The sequence below is a fragment of the Carcharhinus amblyrhynchos genome, unplaced genomic scaffold, assembly GCF_965287045.1.
Source record: "Carcharhinus amblyrhynchos unplaced genomic scaffold, sCarAmb.v2.hapA scaffold_86, whole genome shotgun sequence".
NCBI classification, from domain to species: domain Eukaryota; kingdom Metazoa; phylum Chordata; class Chondrichthyes; order Carcharhiniformes; family Carcharhinidae; genus Carcharhinus; species Carcharhinus amblyrhynchos.
This window is the reverse complement of record NW_027649826.1, coordinates 608,202-622,439: the sequence shown is the minus strand read 5'-3', so window position 1 is coordinate 622,439 and position 14,238 is coordinate 608,202. Positions and strand designations below refer to the sequence as shown.

Below are 14,238 nucleotides of genomic sequence, written 5' to 3'. Positions count from 1 at the left end.
TCCCATTGCCCCACGTTTACTAAGTTTTGTCCCTGAAGCTCCATGGAACAAATTGTCTCTCTCTCTATTGGAGAGAAATACAGATATTTCATCGAGTACTGTGGATACTAACACTGTCCACACAGGTTCATTCTTACTCACATCTGAACATCACACCCCAGGCATCTTTCTCCACACCCATTTCAACATCCTGATCTTCACGTGGGGGGGGGCTACTCCTCTTACCGGTCTAAGGCTGGGTCTGTAAAGACAAATGCCTCCTTGTCCGTATATGTTTAGTTCAGACCTCTTACACACTCTCACACTCTTTCATCACAGATGAACATCTACTGCACCTACTGTACTTTGACGCATTCTTTTAAGTTTGGTGATCTATTCCGGGGCTCTGGTCATTCCAGAGTTTAACCACTGTCTGCAGGGAAAGATCCCATTCAGGCAAAGCTGGCACCAGATTTAAAGGCAGCCAGCAGCACTTTTAAAGGCTCTGAAGGGAGCAGTGAGGGAGCCCTGGTTAATGAACAAAGGCAGAAGGCAGATTAAACCCAATTCACTGACACTTCCCTGGAAATTCTCAAGGCTATATCGGTTTGGAGGGAGGTTCTGTTCCCTCAGGACTGGAGGAGGAGACCTGTCACCCTGAAGCTACATTTAACAAATTGTCTGTCTCTATTGGAGAGAAATATTAATATTTCATTGGGGATTATGGTTACTAACACTGTCCACACGGCAACATCACCAACTTCCAGCTGAAATATCGATACATTTCCAACCATTATCTTCACAGAATTGTTACGGTTCACAGTGAGGCCATTTGATCCATCGTGTCTGTACTAGCTCACCAAATTAGCTTTAGGAATGTGTGTCATTCTCCAGCCTTTTTCTCGTTTCCTCGCTCAATGTTTCTATTCAAATAATCATCTAATTCCTTTCTGACTGTTTCGATACAGCCTGCCTCCACCACACTTCCCGGCTGTAATTCCAGACCCGAACCACTGGCAGTGTGAAAAAGGTTTCTCTCTCATCATCTTCAACCCCACCACACACTCCATTCCTGAGCCACTGACCATCCCATGTCCCTCCCTGTGACTCAGGGTAAGGACATGGGAATCCTGAGCTCTTCCCTTTCACCATCATCCTTTTTATCATTTAATCACTCCGACACTTCCATTTTATTCTTTCCTTGTCACCCGCCCATCCCCAGCTCCCTGTCACTTCAAACAATTTAATTCACTGCTACTTTCAAGTTCTAATTTTAACTAATTAAACTGAAACTAAATCTGTTTCTCTCTTCACAGATATTGCCTGACCTGATGAGAGTTTCCAACATATTGATTCATATTTCAGATTTTCAGCATTAATATAATTTTGCCTTCTGTATGAACTGAAGTTGTGTTTCTTGAATGTCCCGCACTGTACATTATTATCGTTAATGATCTTATTCTTAAAAACACTGTGGATTTACCCTGATTCCTGTTATTTTGCTCTCTCTGATCTCCAGTCTCTATGGTAATGCTCTCACCGATTCTTGTGCCGAGGACCTGGTCTCTGCTCTCAGTACAAACCGCTCACTGATAGATCTGAATCTGGGTTACAATAAACTGCAAGATTCAGGAGTGAAACTGCTGTCTGTGGCTCTGAGGAATCCGGACTGTGAAATACAGAAACTGAAGTAAGTAGCAGACTGTGAGATTGTGTTTATAATAACTGAATATTCAACAATATAATTTCACCACTGGTATTTGTATAAAAACACTGCCCATTACTATTGGTGTCAGTTATGAATAAGGAAAATTGTTTTTCCTCTGACTCCTGTTGCTTCTCTCTCTGATCCCTGAGCAATGGGATGTCAGTCCCACAGATCCTTATGTTGAGGGTGTGGGGGAATAATGTTATGGTTCACCCTCTGAGGTTCTCTCCTCCTCCTCAGATGTGTACAGCTCTCCCCGGACACAGCACCCATTGATTTGTGAAAGGGGGGAGAGTGAATAGATGACAGTAAATGGAGGACAGGACATGGTGGTGGAGTCTCGCTGTTAGTAACAGATGACAGTACAGCAGCGAGAGGTGAACTTAGTTCCAATGATCAAGGTGCAGAACCAGTTTGGGTAGAGATAAGAATTAACAAAGTTAAAAGGTCACTTGTGGGAAGCATTTATAGACCCCTAACAATATTGAGAATCTCTGACACAGTACACAGGAAATAATAATGGGGTCTTGTAAAAACAAACTGCAATAATCACGGGCGATTTTAATCTTCATCCATGAAGAAGAACAAAGAACCACACAACACAGTAACAGGCCCTTCGGCCCACCAAGCCTGACTCCTAATCCTTATTCAGACCCAGTCCTTACTGCCCATACGTGGTTTCTATTCATCTGTTCGTCTCCTGTTCCTGTGTCCATAAGAACATAAGAAATAGGAGCAGGAGTCAGCCATCTAGCCCCTCGAGCCTGCCCCGCCATTCAATAAGATCATGGCTGATCTGTCGTGGCTCAGTTCCACATTCCCACCCTCTCCCCATAACCCTTAATCCCCTTGCCTATCAAAAACCTATTAACCCGCATCTTAAAAATATTTAGCAAGGCAGCCTCCACCACTTCAACGGGCAGAGAATTCCAGAGATTCACCACCCTTTGAGTGAAGAAGTTTCTCCTCAACTCCGTTCTAAACCGCCCCCCCCTTTATCTTGAGGCTGTGCCCCCTAGTCCTACTGTCCTTTCTGAGCGGGAAGAATCTCTCCACCTCTATCCTATCCATCCCATTCATCATCTTATATGTCTCAATGAGATCTCCCCTCATTCTTCTAAACTCTAACAAGTACAAGCCTAGTTTATTCAGCCTCTCCTCATAGTTCAACCCCCTCAACTCCGGTATCAGCCTAGTAAACCTCCTCTGCACTCCCTCCAAGGCCAAAATATCCTTGCGTAAGTGCGGCGACCAAAACTGCACACAGTACTCCAGCTGCGGCCTCACCAATGCCCTATACAGCTGCAGCAAGACCTCCCTACTTTTATATTCAATCCCCCTCGCTATGAAGGCCAGCATCCCATTAGCCTTCCTGACCACCTGCTGCACCTGCAGGCTGGGTTTTTGTGACTCATGCACAAGGACCCCCAGGTCCCTCTGCACCGTCGCCTGCTGCAGTTTTTCGCCACGTAAGTAATAGTCTTTCCTACCATAATTCCTACCAAAGTGGACAACCTCACATTTGCCAATCTTCCAGCACTTCCCTGGAATCCAGCGACGTTTGGAAAATAACCACCAAGGCATCCACTATCACCGCCGCCATTTCTTTCAGAACCCTCGGATGCATTCCATCTGGTCCTGGGGACTTGTCCACAATCAGTCCCTCCAGTCTGTCGAGCACCGCCTCTCTAGTAACAGTAATGTCATTCAGGCCTTCCACTCCTACCATCTTTCCATTGCTAACACCCGGCAAATTATTCACGTCTTCCTCCGTGAAAACAAAAAAGTTATTCAAGACCTCAGCCATTTCCCCATCCCCTACCACTAAGTCCCCCCCCTCATCCTCTAAGGGTCCAACGTTCACCCTAGCCAGCCTCTTCCTTTTTATATATTTATAAAAACTTTTACTATCCTTTTTTATATTAAGCACTAGCCCAGCTTCATAGTTTCTCCTACCCTTCTTTATCAACTTCTTTGTCAATCTTTGTTGACATTTAAACCTCTCCCAATCCTCTTCTCACCCACTACTCTTAGCTACTCTAAGTGCCTCCGCTTTTAATTTAACACTTTCCTTCACCTCCTTCATTATCCACGGCTTATTACCTCTCCTCCTACAGTCCTTTTTAACCATCGGAATAAATTTCTGCTGAGCACCAAGAAAGATCTCCTTAAAGATCCTCCACTGCTCCTCAGCAGACCTACCTTCCAACGCGCTCCCCCAGTCCACATTCGCCAATTCTTCTCTCATCCTACCATACTCCCCTCTGTTCAAACAAAGGACGCGCGTCCGGGAACCCACTTTCTCCTCCTCCATCTGCACCAGAAACTCCACCATACAATGATCACTCTCCCCAAGAGGATCCTTCACCGCAAGGTCCCTAATTCTACCCGCCTCATTACATAACACCAGATCCAAGATAGCTCGCTCCCTCGTCGGCTCCAACACACACTGTTCAAGGAAACTATAAGATGTATGTTGAATGTTGGTAACATGTCTGCTTCCACCACCTCCATTGGCAGTGCATTCCACACCCCACCACTCTCTGTGAAAACTTTCCCCACACATCTCCCCTAAACTTTGCCCCTCTCACCATCATCCTGTGCCCTCTTGTAGTTGACCATCCCACCATGGAGAAAAGTCTCTGACTATCCACCATGTCGATGCCCCTCATAATTGTGTTCACCTCCATCAGGTCACCCCTCAGCCTCCCTTTTTGTACTGAAAACAATCCGTGTTTATACAATCTCTCCTCATAACAACCCTCCATGGCCAGGCAACGATCTGGTGAACCTTCTTTACACCATCTCCAAAGCATCCCCATCCTTCTGGTAGTGAGGTGAACAGAACAGCAAGCAATATTCACATGTGGCCAACTAAAGTTTCATACAGCTGTAACATAACTTGCTAACTTTTATACTCGATGCCCCAGTCAATGAAGATAAGCATGCTGTCTGCCTTTTTGACCACCTCGTCCACCTGTGTTACCATTTTAGAGATCTGTAGACTTGTACACACAGATCCCTCTGTAGGTCAATGCTCCTATGGGTTCTTCCATTTATTGTATAAATCGCTTAGATTGTAAAAAGTTGAATAGAAGATTAGTTCACAGAATGTATTCAAGCAGTTTCTTGGAGAAGTATGTTCCAGTGCCAATCACAAAACAAGCTGTTTTAGACATGGTGATGTGTAAATGTGTGGCGTTTCCAACAAAAATAGTTTCCTTTCATTTGAAAACAGCAGCAGAAGTGTTCCAGCCATTGCTAATTCAAGGAATGTATTAGATTAAGTGAAGATGTGGCACCGGGATTGGCACTGCTGCCTCACAGCGTCAGGGACCCGGATTCATTCCAGCCTGGGCGACTGTCTGTGGAGTTTGCACATTCTCCCCGTGTCTGTGTAGGTTTCCTCCGGCTGCTCCTGTTCCCTCCCACAGTCCAAAAAATGTGCAGGTTAGGTGGATTGGCCATGTTAAATTGCCCATTAGTGTCCAAGATGTGTAGGTTAGGAGGATTAGCAACATATGCAGAATTACAGGAAACCGGGCAGCTGCAGGTCTATTAGTCTGACAGTGAGAGTATGGAAGATCCTATAATGATCTATAATAAAGGAAGTGATAACACAACACTTCGTAATTAATGTCAGGATTAGACAGGGCCAGCATGGATTTATGAAAGGCTGGCACGGTGACACAGTGGTTAACATTATTGTATCACAGCCACGGGCCCGGGTTCAATTCCAGCCTTGGGTGACTGTGTGGAGTTTCTACATTCTCCCAGTGTCTGTGTGTTTTTCCTCTGGGTGCTCTGGTTCCTCCCACACTCCAAAGATATGCATGGTAGATGGATTCACCATGATAAAATTGTCTTTAGTTTCCCAAAATGTGTAGATTAGGTGGATTAGCCCTTGTAAATTTATGAGGTTATGGGGAGCGGACCTTGGTAAGATACTGCGTCAGAGTGTCTCGATAGGTGGAATGACGACCTCCCACACTTGGGATTCTGTAGTTGGAATGATTCACTCACAAGAGGTTATTAAAGAAAATTGGAGCATATGGGATTGGGAGCAATATACCAGCATGGATTGAGAACTGGTTAGTGGACAGAAACAAGGAGTTGGAATAAATAGGTTATTTTTGGGTTATGATGTGGAGATGCCGGCGTTGGACTGGGACAAACACAGTAAGAAGTGTCACAACAGCAGGTTAAAGTCCAGCAGGTTTATTTGGTAGCAAGTTAATGGCGTTTGCTTCCAAATAAACCTGATGGACTTCAACCTGGTGCTGTGAGAGTCTTACCTGTTTTTGGATTGACGACCTTGAACTAGTGAAGTACGGCTGTTATTCAGAATCTATATCAATGATATGGATGTGGGGATCAAATATAATATTTCCAAATGTGTGAATAATAGAAAACCATGTGGAAATCTGAATTGTGAGAAGGATGCAATGATGTTTGAAGGGGATGTGCAGAGGCCCAGAGAGTGGCCAAAAGTTTACCAGCTGGACTACAAGGTGGAAAAATGTGAAGTTATCTAATTGTGTAGGAAAAACAGACATGAAGACATCTCCAAAGATATTTTGATGTTCTAGTTCATGAGGCACTGAAAGCAAAGATGAGAGCAATTAAAATAACAAATGGTATGTTAGTCATTATTCTAAGAGGATTTGAGTTGAGGAAAAAGATGTCTTCCTGTAATTATCTGCAGCCTTGCTGAGACCAACCTGGAGAATTGTGGACAGTTTTGGTCTCCTGACTGAAGCAAAGATGTACTTGACATGTAAAGAAGGTTCACTAAAATAGATCCAGGGACAGATGGGTTGTCCTCTGAGGAACAAAAACACTTTATTCTCAGGCCTTTAGAAGAATGATAGCTGAACTTATTCAAACCTACACTATTTTATAGCGTTCAATAGACCAGATGTAGAAAGGATGTTTCCCCTTGCTGGAGGGTCTGAAACCTGGGACACAGTCTGAGAATAAGGGGCAGTTATTTAGGCTGAGATGAGGGGTATTTGATTCCCATTAGAATGCTGGTGAATCAAGGAATGCAGGGATAATGTTGGAAATGGTGTTGAAGCAGAGGATCAGCCATGGTCACATTGAATGATGGAGTGGATTTGAAGGACAGAATGGATGACTCCTGCTCCTGTTTCTTAACATTCTTATTGCAATAGGAATGGAAGGTAAGAGTAAGAAGGTTTTGCTGCAGTTTTACACGTCCTTCATTAGAACACAACTGGAGTAATGTGTATAGTGTTGAGCTACTTACATAAAAAAGGATAGAATTGTATTAGAACCAGGTCAGAGAAAGTTCACTCGGCTGATTCCTGGGATGGAGAGGTTTATTTTATGAGGAAAATTTCAGCAGATTGGAGCAAAATGTGTGAAAGTTCAGAAGATTAGAAGGTGATCGCATTGAGGAGATGAAACAGAGGAGTTGCTGGGAGGCTGTTTCTTTTTGTCCAGGACAAGGGGACAGATTTTCAAATGTAATTGTCAGTCCCTTAAGACTGAGATGAGGAGAATTTATTTTTTAGATGGTTGCTGGTCAGTGGAATTCTCTTCCCTGGAGACTAGTGGAGGCAGAGTCATTGAATATATTCAAGGCTGAGTTAGGAATGATTTTGGATTGAGGAGTGAATAAGGGTTACAGAGGAGTGAGCGGGAAAATAATTGTGACTACAATTAGATCAGCCTTGATGGAGCTCGAGGGGCTGAATGGCCTTCTGCTGCTCCTAGTTATTTTGTTCTTATCCCAATACATCCTTCAGACTGCTCTCTGTGCCCAGTGATGGATACACAAGCTCTATGTTTTATCCTCACCAGACTCTCTCCTGTACCCATTCATTAGGCCACCCACTCAACCCATCTCACCAGCAGTAATGACCCACTCTGTCCCCAGGCCTTCCTGATCCAGCACTTCATCTTCCATTGGTGTAAGGATGGCAAGACCTGGATGTCTCCACTCTTCTTCACTCATTCCCTGATGATGTTTGTTCTCTTTCCAAACACATAAATTATTCCTCACTCATCAAACACATGCTCTAGCCCAGGGTTGTCCAACGTGTGGACCAAGGGGTGAATGTGACCCTCGAAGCCCCTCAGTGCGGCCCCCGGAGCGAGTTTCCAGAATCTCAGTCACACAGTTCAGTTTGAATGGAAGAATCTGTATGGAGCTGCTCCAATCACAGGCCGTTTCTCTCCCATGTTTGCTGCTGATGGGTTTTTGAGCCAATCTGCAGCAAATGTGGGTGCAGGGTGTGGACATTGCTGGTTAGACCGACATTCATTGCCCATCGCTAATTACCCTCACATCCCCGAGGGGCCTGTACCAGTCGGTAACACGCGCTGGTCTTGCCAGTGACACCCCTGTCCATGAACAATTGAACAAAAACATACTTTGAGAGGTGTACAGGTGGTTTTCACCAGTAGACAAACCAGTGATAGCAATTTGTTTCATCATTCTTATACCCCAGGAGGCGGGACAGTAAGTTGCAATGAGGAAATAAGAATGACTATCGATAGGTTAGGAGAGTGGGCCAAAATCGGGCAGATGGACTTTAACGTGGGTAAGTGTGAGGTCGTACATTTCAGTTGGAGAAATGGCAGAGTGACTTATTATCCAAATGGGGAGAGACTTCAGGGTGTTCCAGTACAGAGGAATAGGGATGTCCTCGTTCATGAGTCCCAGTAAACTAACATGTAGCTACAGCAGATAATAAAGGAAGTGAATGTGAATGAAAGGAATAAAATATTAAAGTAAGAAGGTATTGTTGCAGCGATACAAGGTGAGGCCCCACCTGGAGTATTGTGCACAGTTTTGGTCCCCTTATTTGAGGAAAGATGTAGTGGAATTGGAGACAGTTCAGAGGAGGTTCATTAGATTGATTCCAGAGGTGAGGGGTTTGTCGTATGAAGAGAGATCGAACAGTTTAGGCTCAGACTCTCTGGGATTTAGAAGAATGAGGGGAGATCAGATTGAAATATAGAAGCTGATAAAAGGTATGGATAAAGTAGCTTCCACTGGTGGGACATTCTAGGATGAGAAATCCTCATTTTAGGATAAGGGGCAGCAAATTTCAAACAGAGTTGAGGAGAAACTACTTCTCCCAAAGGGTTCTGAATCTGTGGAATTCACTACCCCAAAGTGCGGTGGGTAAACTTACAAAGGATTTAGACAGATTTTTAATTGGTAATGGGTTGAAGGGTTATGGGGAGATGGCAGGAAAATGGGGATGAGGAGCGTATCAGCCATGATTGAATGGCAGAATGGGCCCGATGGGCTGAATGGCCTAATTCTGTTCCTGTATCTTATGAACTGGTGAATTAATGAGCTGAAGGCTCAGCTCAGCTGTCAGTGGTAATAATCACAGTACAGAATAGTCAGAATTATATCCCTATTAATAATGGGCAGTGTTTTTAATAACACAAATAACGACACTACAAGGACCATAGCTATCAATATTCGTGTTAGAAACACTGTCCACTGTTAATAGACACATAACCAGCTTGGCAGTAAAATTAAAGACCATGAAATAAAACAGACAATGACAGCATGGATATGAAGTTATCTGTAAGACAGACAGGAGTGGGTGAACTGTACTCTTTCAGTTAGAGGAAGCTTACAGTGGCTTTTCCCAGCAATCAGTACAGTGTTACTATGGCTAATTGTCTTTACATTTATTAACAAATTAGACTTGGGTGTATCTAAAAATGAGATGTGAACCTGGTGAAGCTCCAGCACACGGCCACTTGCAGCCCAGAGAGAGGAAGCAGCATATGATAGACCGAGCTCTGGATCAGATCAGAGATCTGCAGGCTTGCCATATCCACTCATAAATAGTGTTAGACATGGAACAAATGTTGGACATGCCGCTAACATTAGGTGACACGGTGGCACAGTGGTCAGCACTGCTGCCTCACAGCGCCAGGGACCAGGGTTCAATTCCGACTTTGGGTGACTACGTGTGGAGTTTGCACATTCTCCCTGTGTCTTTGTGGGTTTTCTCCGGATGCTCCGGTTTCCTTCCACAGTCCAAAGATGTGCGGGTTCGGTTGATTGGCTATGCTAAGTTGTCCCAAGCAGTCTGAGGATGTGTAGGTTAGGGGGATCAGTGGGCCATATATGTGGCGTTTTAGAGATAGGGCCTGGGTAAGATACTTTTTAAAAATTGGTGCAGACTCAATGGGCCCAATGGCCTCCTGCATTCTGGGAATTCTATGATTCCAGAAACAAGCCACAAGAATCCCATCGTTACTGATGAGGGAACCCAGACCATCAGTACAAACAACGAGACTGAAACATTAGCAGCCACCTTCAGTCAGAAGTGCTGAGTAGAATGATTAATCTCAGCCTCCTCCTGAGGTCCCCAACATTACAGATATCAGTTTGATTCACTGTATGTGAGGTAAAGAAATGACTGAAGGCACTGTGTACTGCAAAATCTGTCAGCCTGGCAGTACCCCAGCAATGGAACTGAAGAATTGTGCTCCATAACTAGCCATTCCCCGAGCCAAACTGTTCCAGGACAGCTACAACACTGGATCTACCGGACAATGGGGAAAAAAGCAGGACAAATCCAATCTGGTGAATTACTACTCCATCAGTCTGCTCTTGATCATCAGAAAATGTGTCATCCTTCCAGTGCCTCATGATCATCACTGCAGGAGTTCCTCAGGGTGATGTCCGAAGCCCAACCACCTTCAATTGCTTTATCAATGTCCTTCCTTCCATTATAAGGTCAGAGAGAGGATGCTCACTAATGATTGTACAATGCTCAGTACTGTTCACAATTCCTCAGATACTGAAGCAGTCCATGTCCATAAACAGCAAGACCGGAACAAAACAGAAAATGCTGGAAAATCCCAGCATCCTGACAGCTTCTGTGGAGAGAGAACAGTGAACCCTTCGAATCTGGATGACTTTTCATTGGAGCTCGGGGGCTGAAGAACATTCAGAATTAACCTGATAAATAGCAAGTTTGGCTTCAGTATGTTGTGTGCCAGGAGAGGACCATCTCAAACAGAAGGCAATCTAACCACATTCCCTTTACATTGAATGGCAGCACCATCACTGAATCCTCGACCATCAACATCCTGTGTGGTGGGGGTGCACTGGGACCATTGAACAGACACTGAACTGTAAACACTGTGGCTCCAAGGGTAGATCACAGCCTGGGAATTCAGAGATGAGCAACTCACCTCCTGTCTCGCAAATGCTTGTTCTCCATCAACAAGGCACAAGTCAGCAGTGTGATGGAATCCGCTCGTCTTACTGGAATGAGTGCAGCTTTAGAAATATTCAAGAAGCTCATCCGTGTCAGAGGAGCTCAATGGATCAGCAGGCCATCCACCAAATTAAACATTGACTCTCTCCATCACTGACACACAGTGCCAGCAGTGTGTATCACATACAAGGTGGATTGTAGCAACTCACCAAATTTCCTGAGACAGCATGTTCCAGATATGTACTAATTATCACCGAGATGGACAAGGATATCAGAAGAATGGAACACCAACCAGCTTCAGATTCCTTTCCAAGCCACACACCATGCTGACTTGGAAAGTATTGCTTTGCCATCACTTCTGTGGGATCATAATCCTGGATGTCCTTTCCGAATGGCATTGTACCAGGTGGCTGCAGAATTTAAGAAGATGGCTCACCACCCCCTTCTCAAGGGCAATTGGAAATGGGCTACAAGTGTTGTCATTCCCCATGACACCATCATCCCACGAAAAACTGAAGACCAGCGCTACCCACTGAAGGATTGAGTAATTGTCCCTGTGTGTAACCCAAACTCAGTTACAGAGGAGAAACACAACAGCTGCGACAGGGCAACTGGGGTGACCATTGAGCAGGCCAGAGAGTTTCTAAAGATAGATCTGGTGGAACCCTTCAATATACCCAGCGAGGGTCTCAATGTCCTGGTGTTGTGCTGTGCTCTCTACAACCTGGAGTTAGAGTGGAGAAGCTTTGAACAAAGTGTGATGCAATACAATGTTGACCAGATGCTTCATGATGAGGAACCCCATGGACCACAGGCCAGGGACATGGGATATGTGTCAGGGAGGATGGAGATTCAGTAATACAGACATGTTTCCCATGGACCTTAACTCACACAGCCATTCAGTGTAATAAATCTCCCACCATCTCCAGCACTGTTACTGTTTCTGTGAATGTTTTATAATTTCCCTGGAGCCGTCACTGCGTGAAACAAAGACATTGGAATTGTATTGAGCTCATTCAGTGCTGTATTTCCCATCTCACATTCCCAGTGAACTGTTAAAGACCCAGTAATATGGTGAAGGATTTATTTAGTGGTGTTCCATCTCTGAATTTACTGAAAATACAAACAGAACAAAGTGACCGGTAACAACAAAGTGTAACCCTGTGAAACCCAAGGAAGCAACCCCACCATGACAACCACCCCCATCCCCACACTTTCCACTGAGCTACAGGCAGGATCTTTATCTCTCTCCTCTGGGAATTTTGATGACAGTGGCCTTTGTCCTCAGATTTCCTGAGTCCTGGAACGATCCAGCCGACTGTGAATCCTCTGCACAGAACCTGGAGTTGTTTCCGTGATCACAGCTTCATGAGGTGTTTGTGTTACAGTCGGAGCAGAAGAGGACCCACTGCCCACACCAGGGGCATCCTGAGAGGAGCTCCCAAATGCTGCAGGCAGCAGCTCCTCTATCCATTCAGGGCAAACTGGACCCTCCCTGTTCAGCTGGGAAGTCCTGACAGTGACTCCAGGATCATTTTCCCATCCCTCCCACAGCCCGTGTCCCACAGAGCTCCTGGAGGTGGTGAGAACATGCAGCTCATGTGTATTTGCTGTGGGTGATATGCTGGATGTGACTCTCCATGAAGGTCACCAATCTCTCTGTGGAGGATGTTATTTGTGCTCATACCTGAGACATGGTAACACTGCTGGTCTGGATTGACTCCTCCATCCTTTGTGTATGGATACACACAGCCTTTGGAAACTCCACCGGATGTTAAAATACCTTACACTGCAGCTCCAGTATCTGCTGTATTGTTAAAGACTCCAGTCACATTTCACCTTCCACAAGCTGGCTCTGCTCTCTCCCCTCAAGAGTGTGAGTGAACTCAGCTATTGCTGCCTCCATCAGCTGCTCGGGTTTGTGTGTGCTGTCCTGTGCTGCCAGATTGTAACCCCTTTGCTACTCGTGTGAGACAGTATCTGCTCTGGCGGATGTTATGGGGAATAATATGACAATCCATCCTCTCACAACCCCTCCTCATCTTCAGAGCTGCGCACCCGTCTCCCGCTCACCACAGCTGTTGATCTGTGAGAGAGTGAAGATTGTTAGAGGGTAATGCACATCCCAACATGTCCTGGAGACTGTTCCTAACCCAGAGCTCCATCTGACCAATGGTGAACACACAAGCACCAGGTTTTGGACTCAGCAGCAGAGTCTCTCCTGTGCCCATCACTCACTCACTCTCTCTGGATCCACAACCCATCTCACCATCAGTGATTGCCCACCCAGCCTCCAGGTCTCCCAGCTCCAGCAGTTCATCTTCCATTGGCATAAGGATAACACAATCCAGACACTCTCACTCTTGGCTCCTTCTCTGTTGCTCTGTGCCCTCTTCTACAAGCACATAAATTTCCATTGTTACTCACCCATCAAAGACACACACAAGCCTATGGTGCTGCCAGACTGCCCATCATGGGCCCACCAGGATGGTCACTCAGTGTGGGCAGTGCAGCAGTCATCTCTGACTGACCGGAACCCTTCACAGAGAGGCTGACATGTTCCTGAAGATTGATGCTGCTGTTTGGACATTGCCAGTGTCTGGGTGGAGATGTTCTTTCCACAATTTCTCTTCCATCCTTATTCACATATCAGCCTGTAAGTTTAACACTCACCTTGTCAGAACATATCAGGTTATTGATCCTTTTGCCTCACTGCAGCCACGTGCTGCCTGCTCTGGCCCTCGGCAGTTTCTATCCAGACTTGCTTGTGTTGATGTGACAGGTCTCCTCCTCCAGTCGTGAGGGAACAGAACCTCCCTCCAAACCGATATAGCCTTGAGAATTTCCAGGGAAGTGTCAGTGAATTGGGTTTAATCTGCCTTCTGCCATTTCAGCCCTTTGTTCATTAACCAGGGCTCCCTCACTGCTCCCTTCAGAGCCTTTAAAAGTGCTGCTGGCTGCCTTTAAATCTGGTGCCAGCTTTACCTGAATGGGATCTTCCCCTGCAGCCAGTGGTTAAGCTCTGGAATGCACAGGGTTTCGGGGGAAGGTGGGGGAATGACACTTAGTGAGTTGCTCATTCGGAGAGTCAGTACAGACACAATGGGCCGAGTGGCCTCCTTCTGCTCTGTAACAATTCTGTGACTCTGCCTGTGCTGCCTGAGTGGTCGGATTCCCCTAACCTGTCAGATATTAATGTGTCCGTTCTGGTTCTGTGTGGAGTTGGTTAGTTCAGTTGGTTTGGTGTCTGGAGTGTGATGTGGAATGATGATAATGAAGAAGAAGAAGAACAACACAGCACGGGAAACAGGCCCTTCGGCCCAA

The 14,238-nt window shown here is 45.5% G+C and overlaps 1 protein-coding gene across 1 annotated transcript in view; it reads left to right on the top strand.

Moving 5' to 3' along the window:
• LOC145337961 (NACHT, LRR and PYD domains-containing protein 3-like) overlaps positions 1-14,238 on the top strand; it is an 88,949-nt gene that overhangs the window by 49,014 nt on the left and 25,697 nt on the right. The window contains exon 8 of the mRNA XM_080182740.1: positions 1,499-1,669. Coding sequence (XP_080038866.1) covers positions 1,499-1,669 — 171 coding nt within the window. The remainder of the gene's footprint in view (positions 1-1,498; positions 1,670-14,238) is intronic.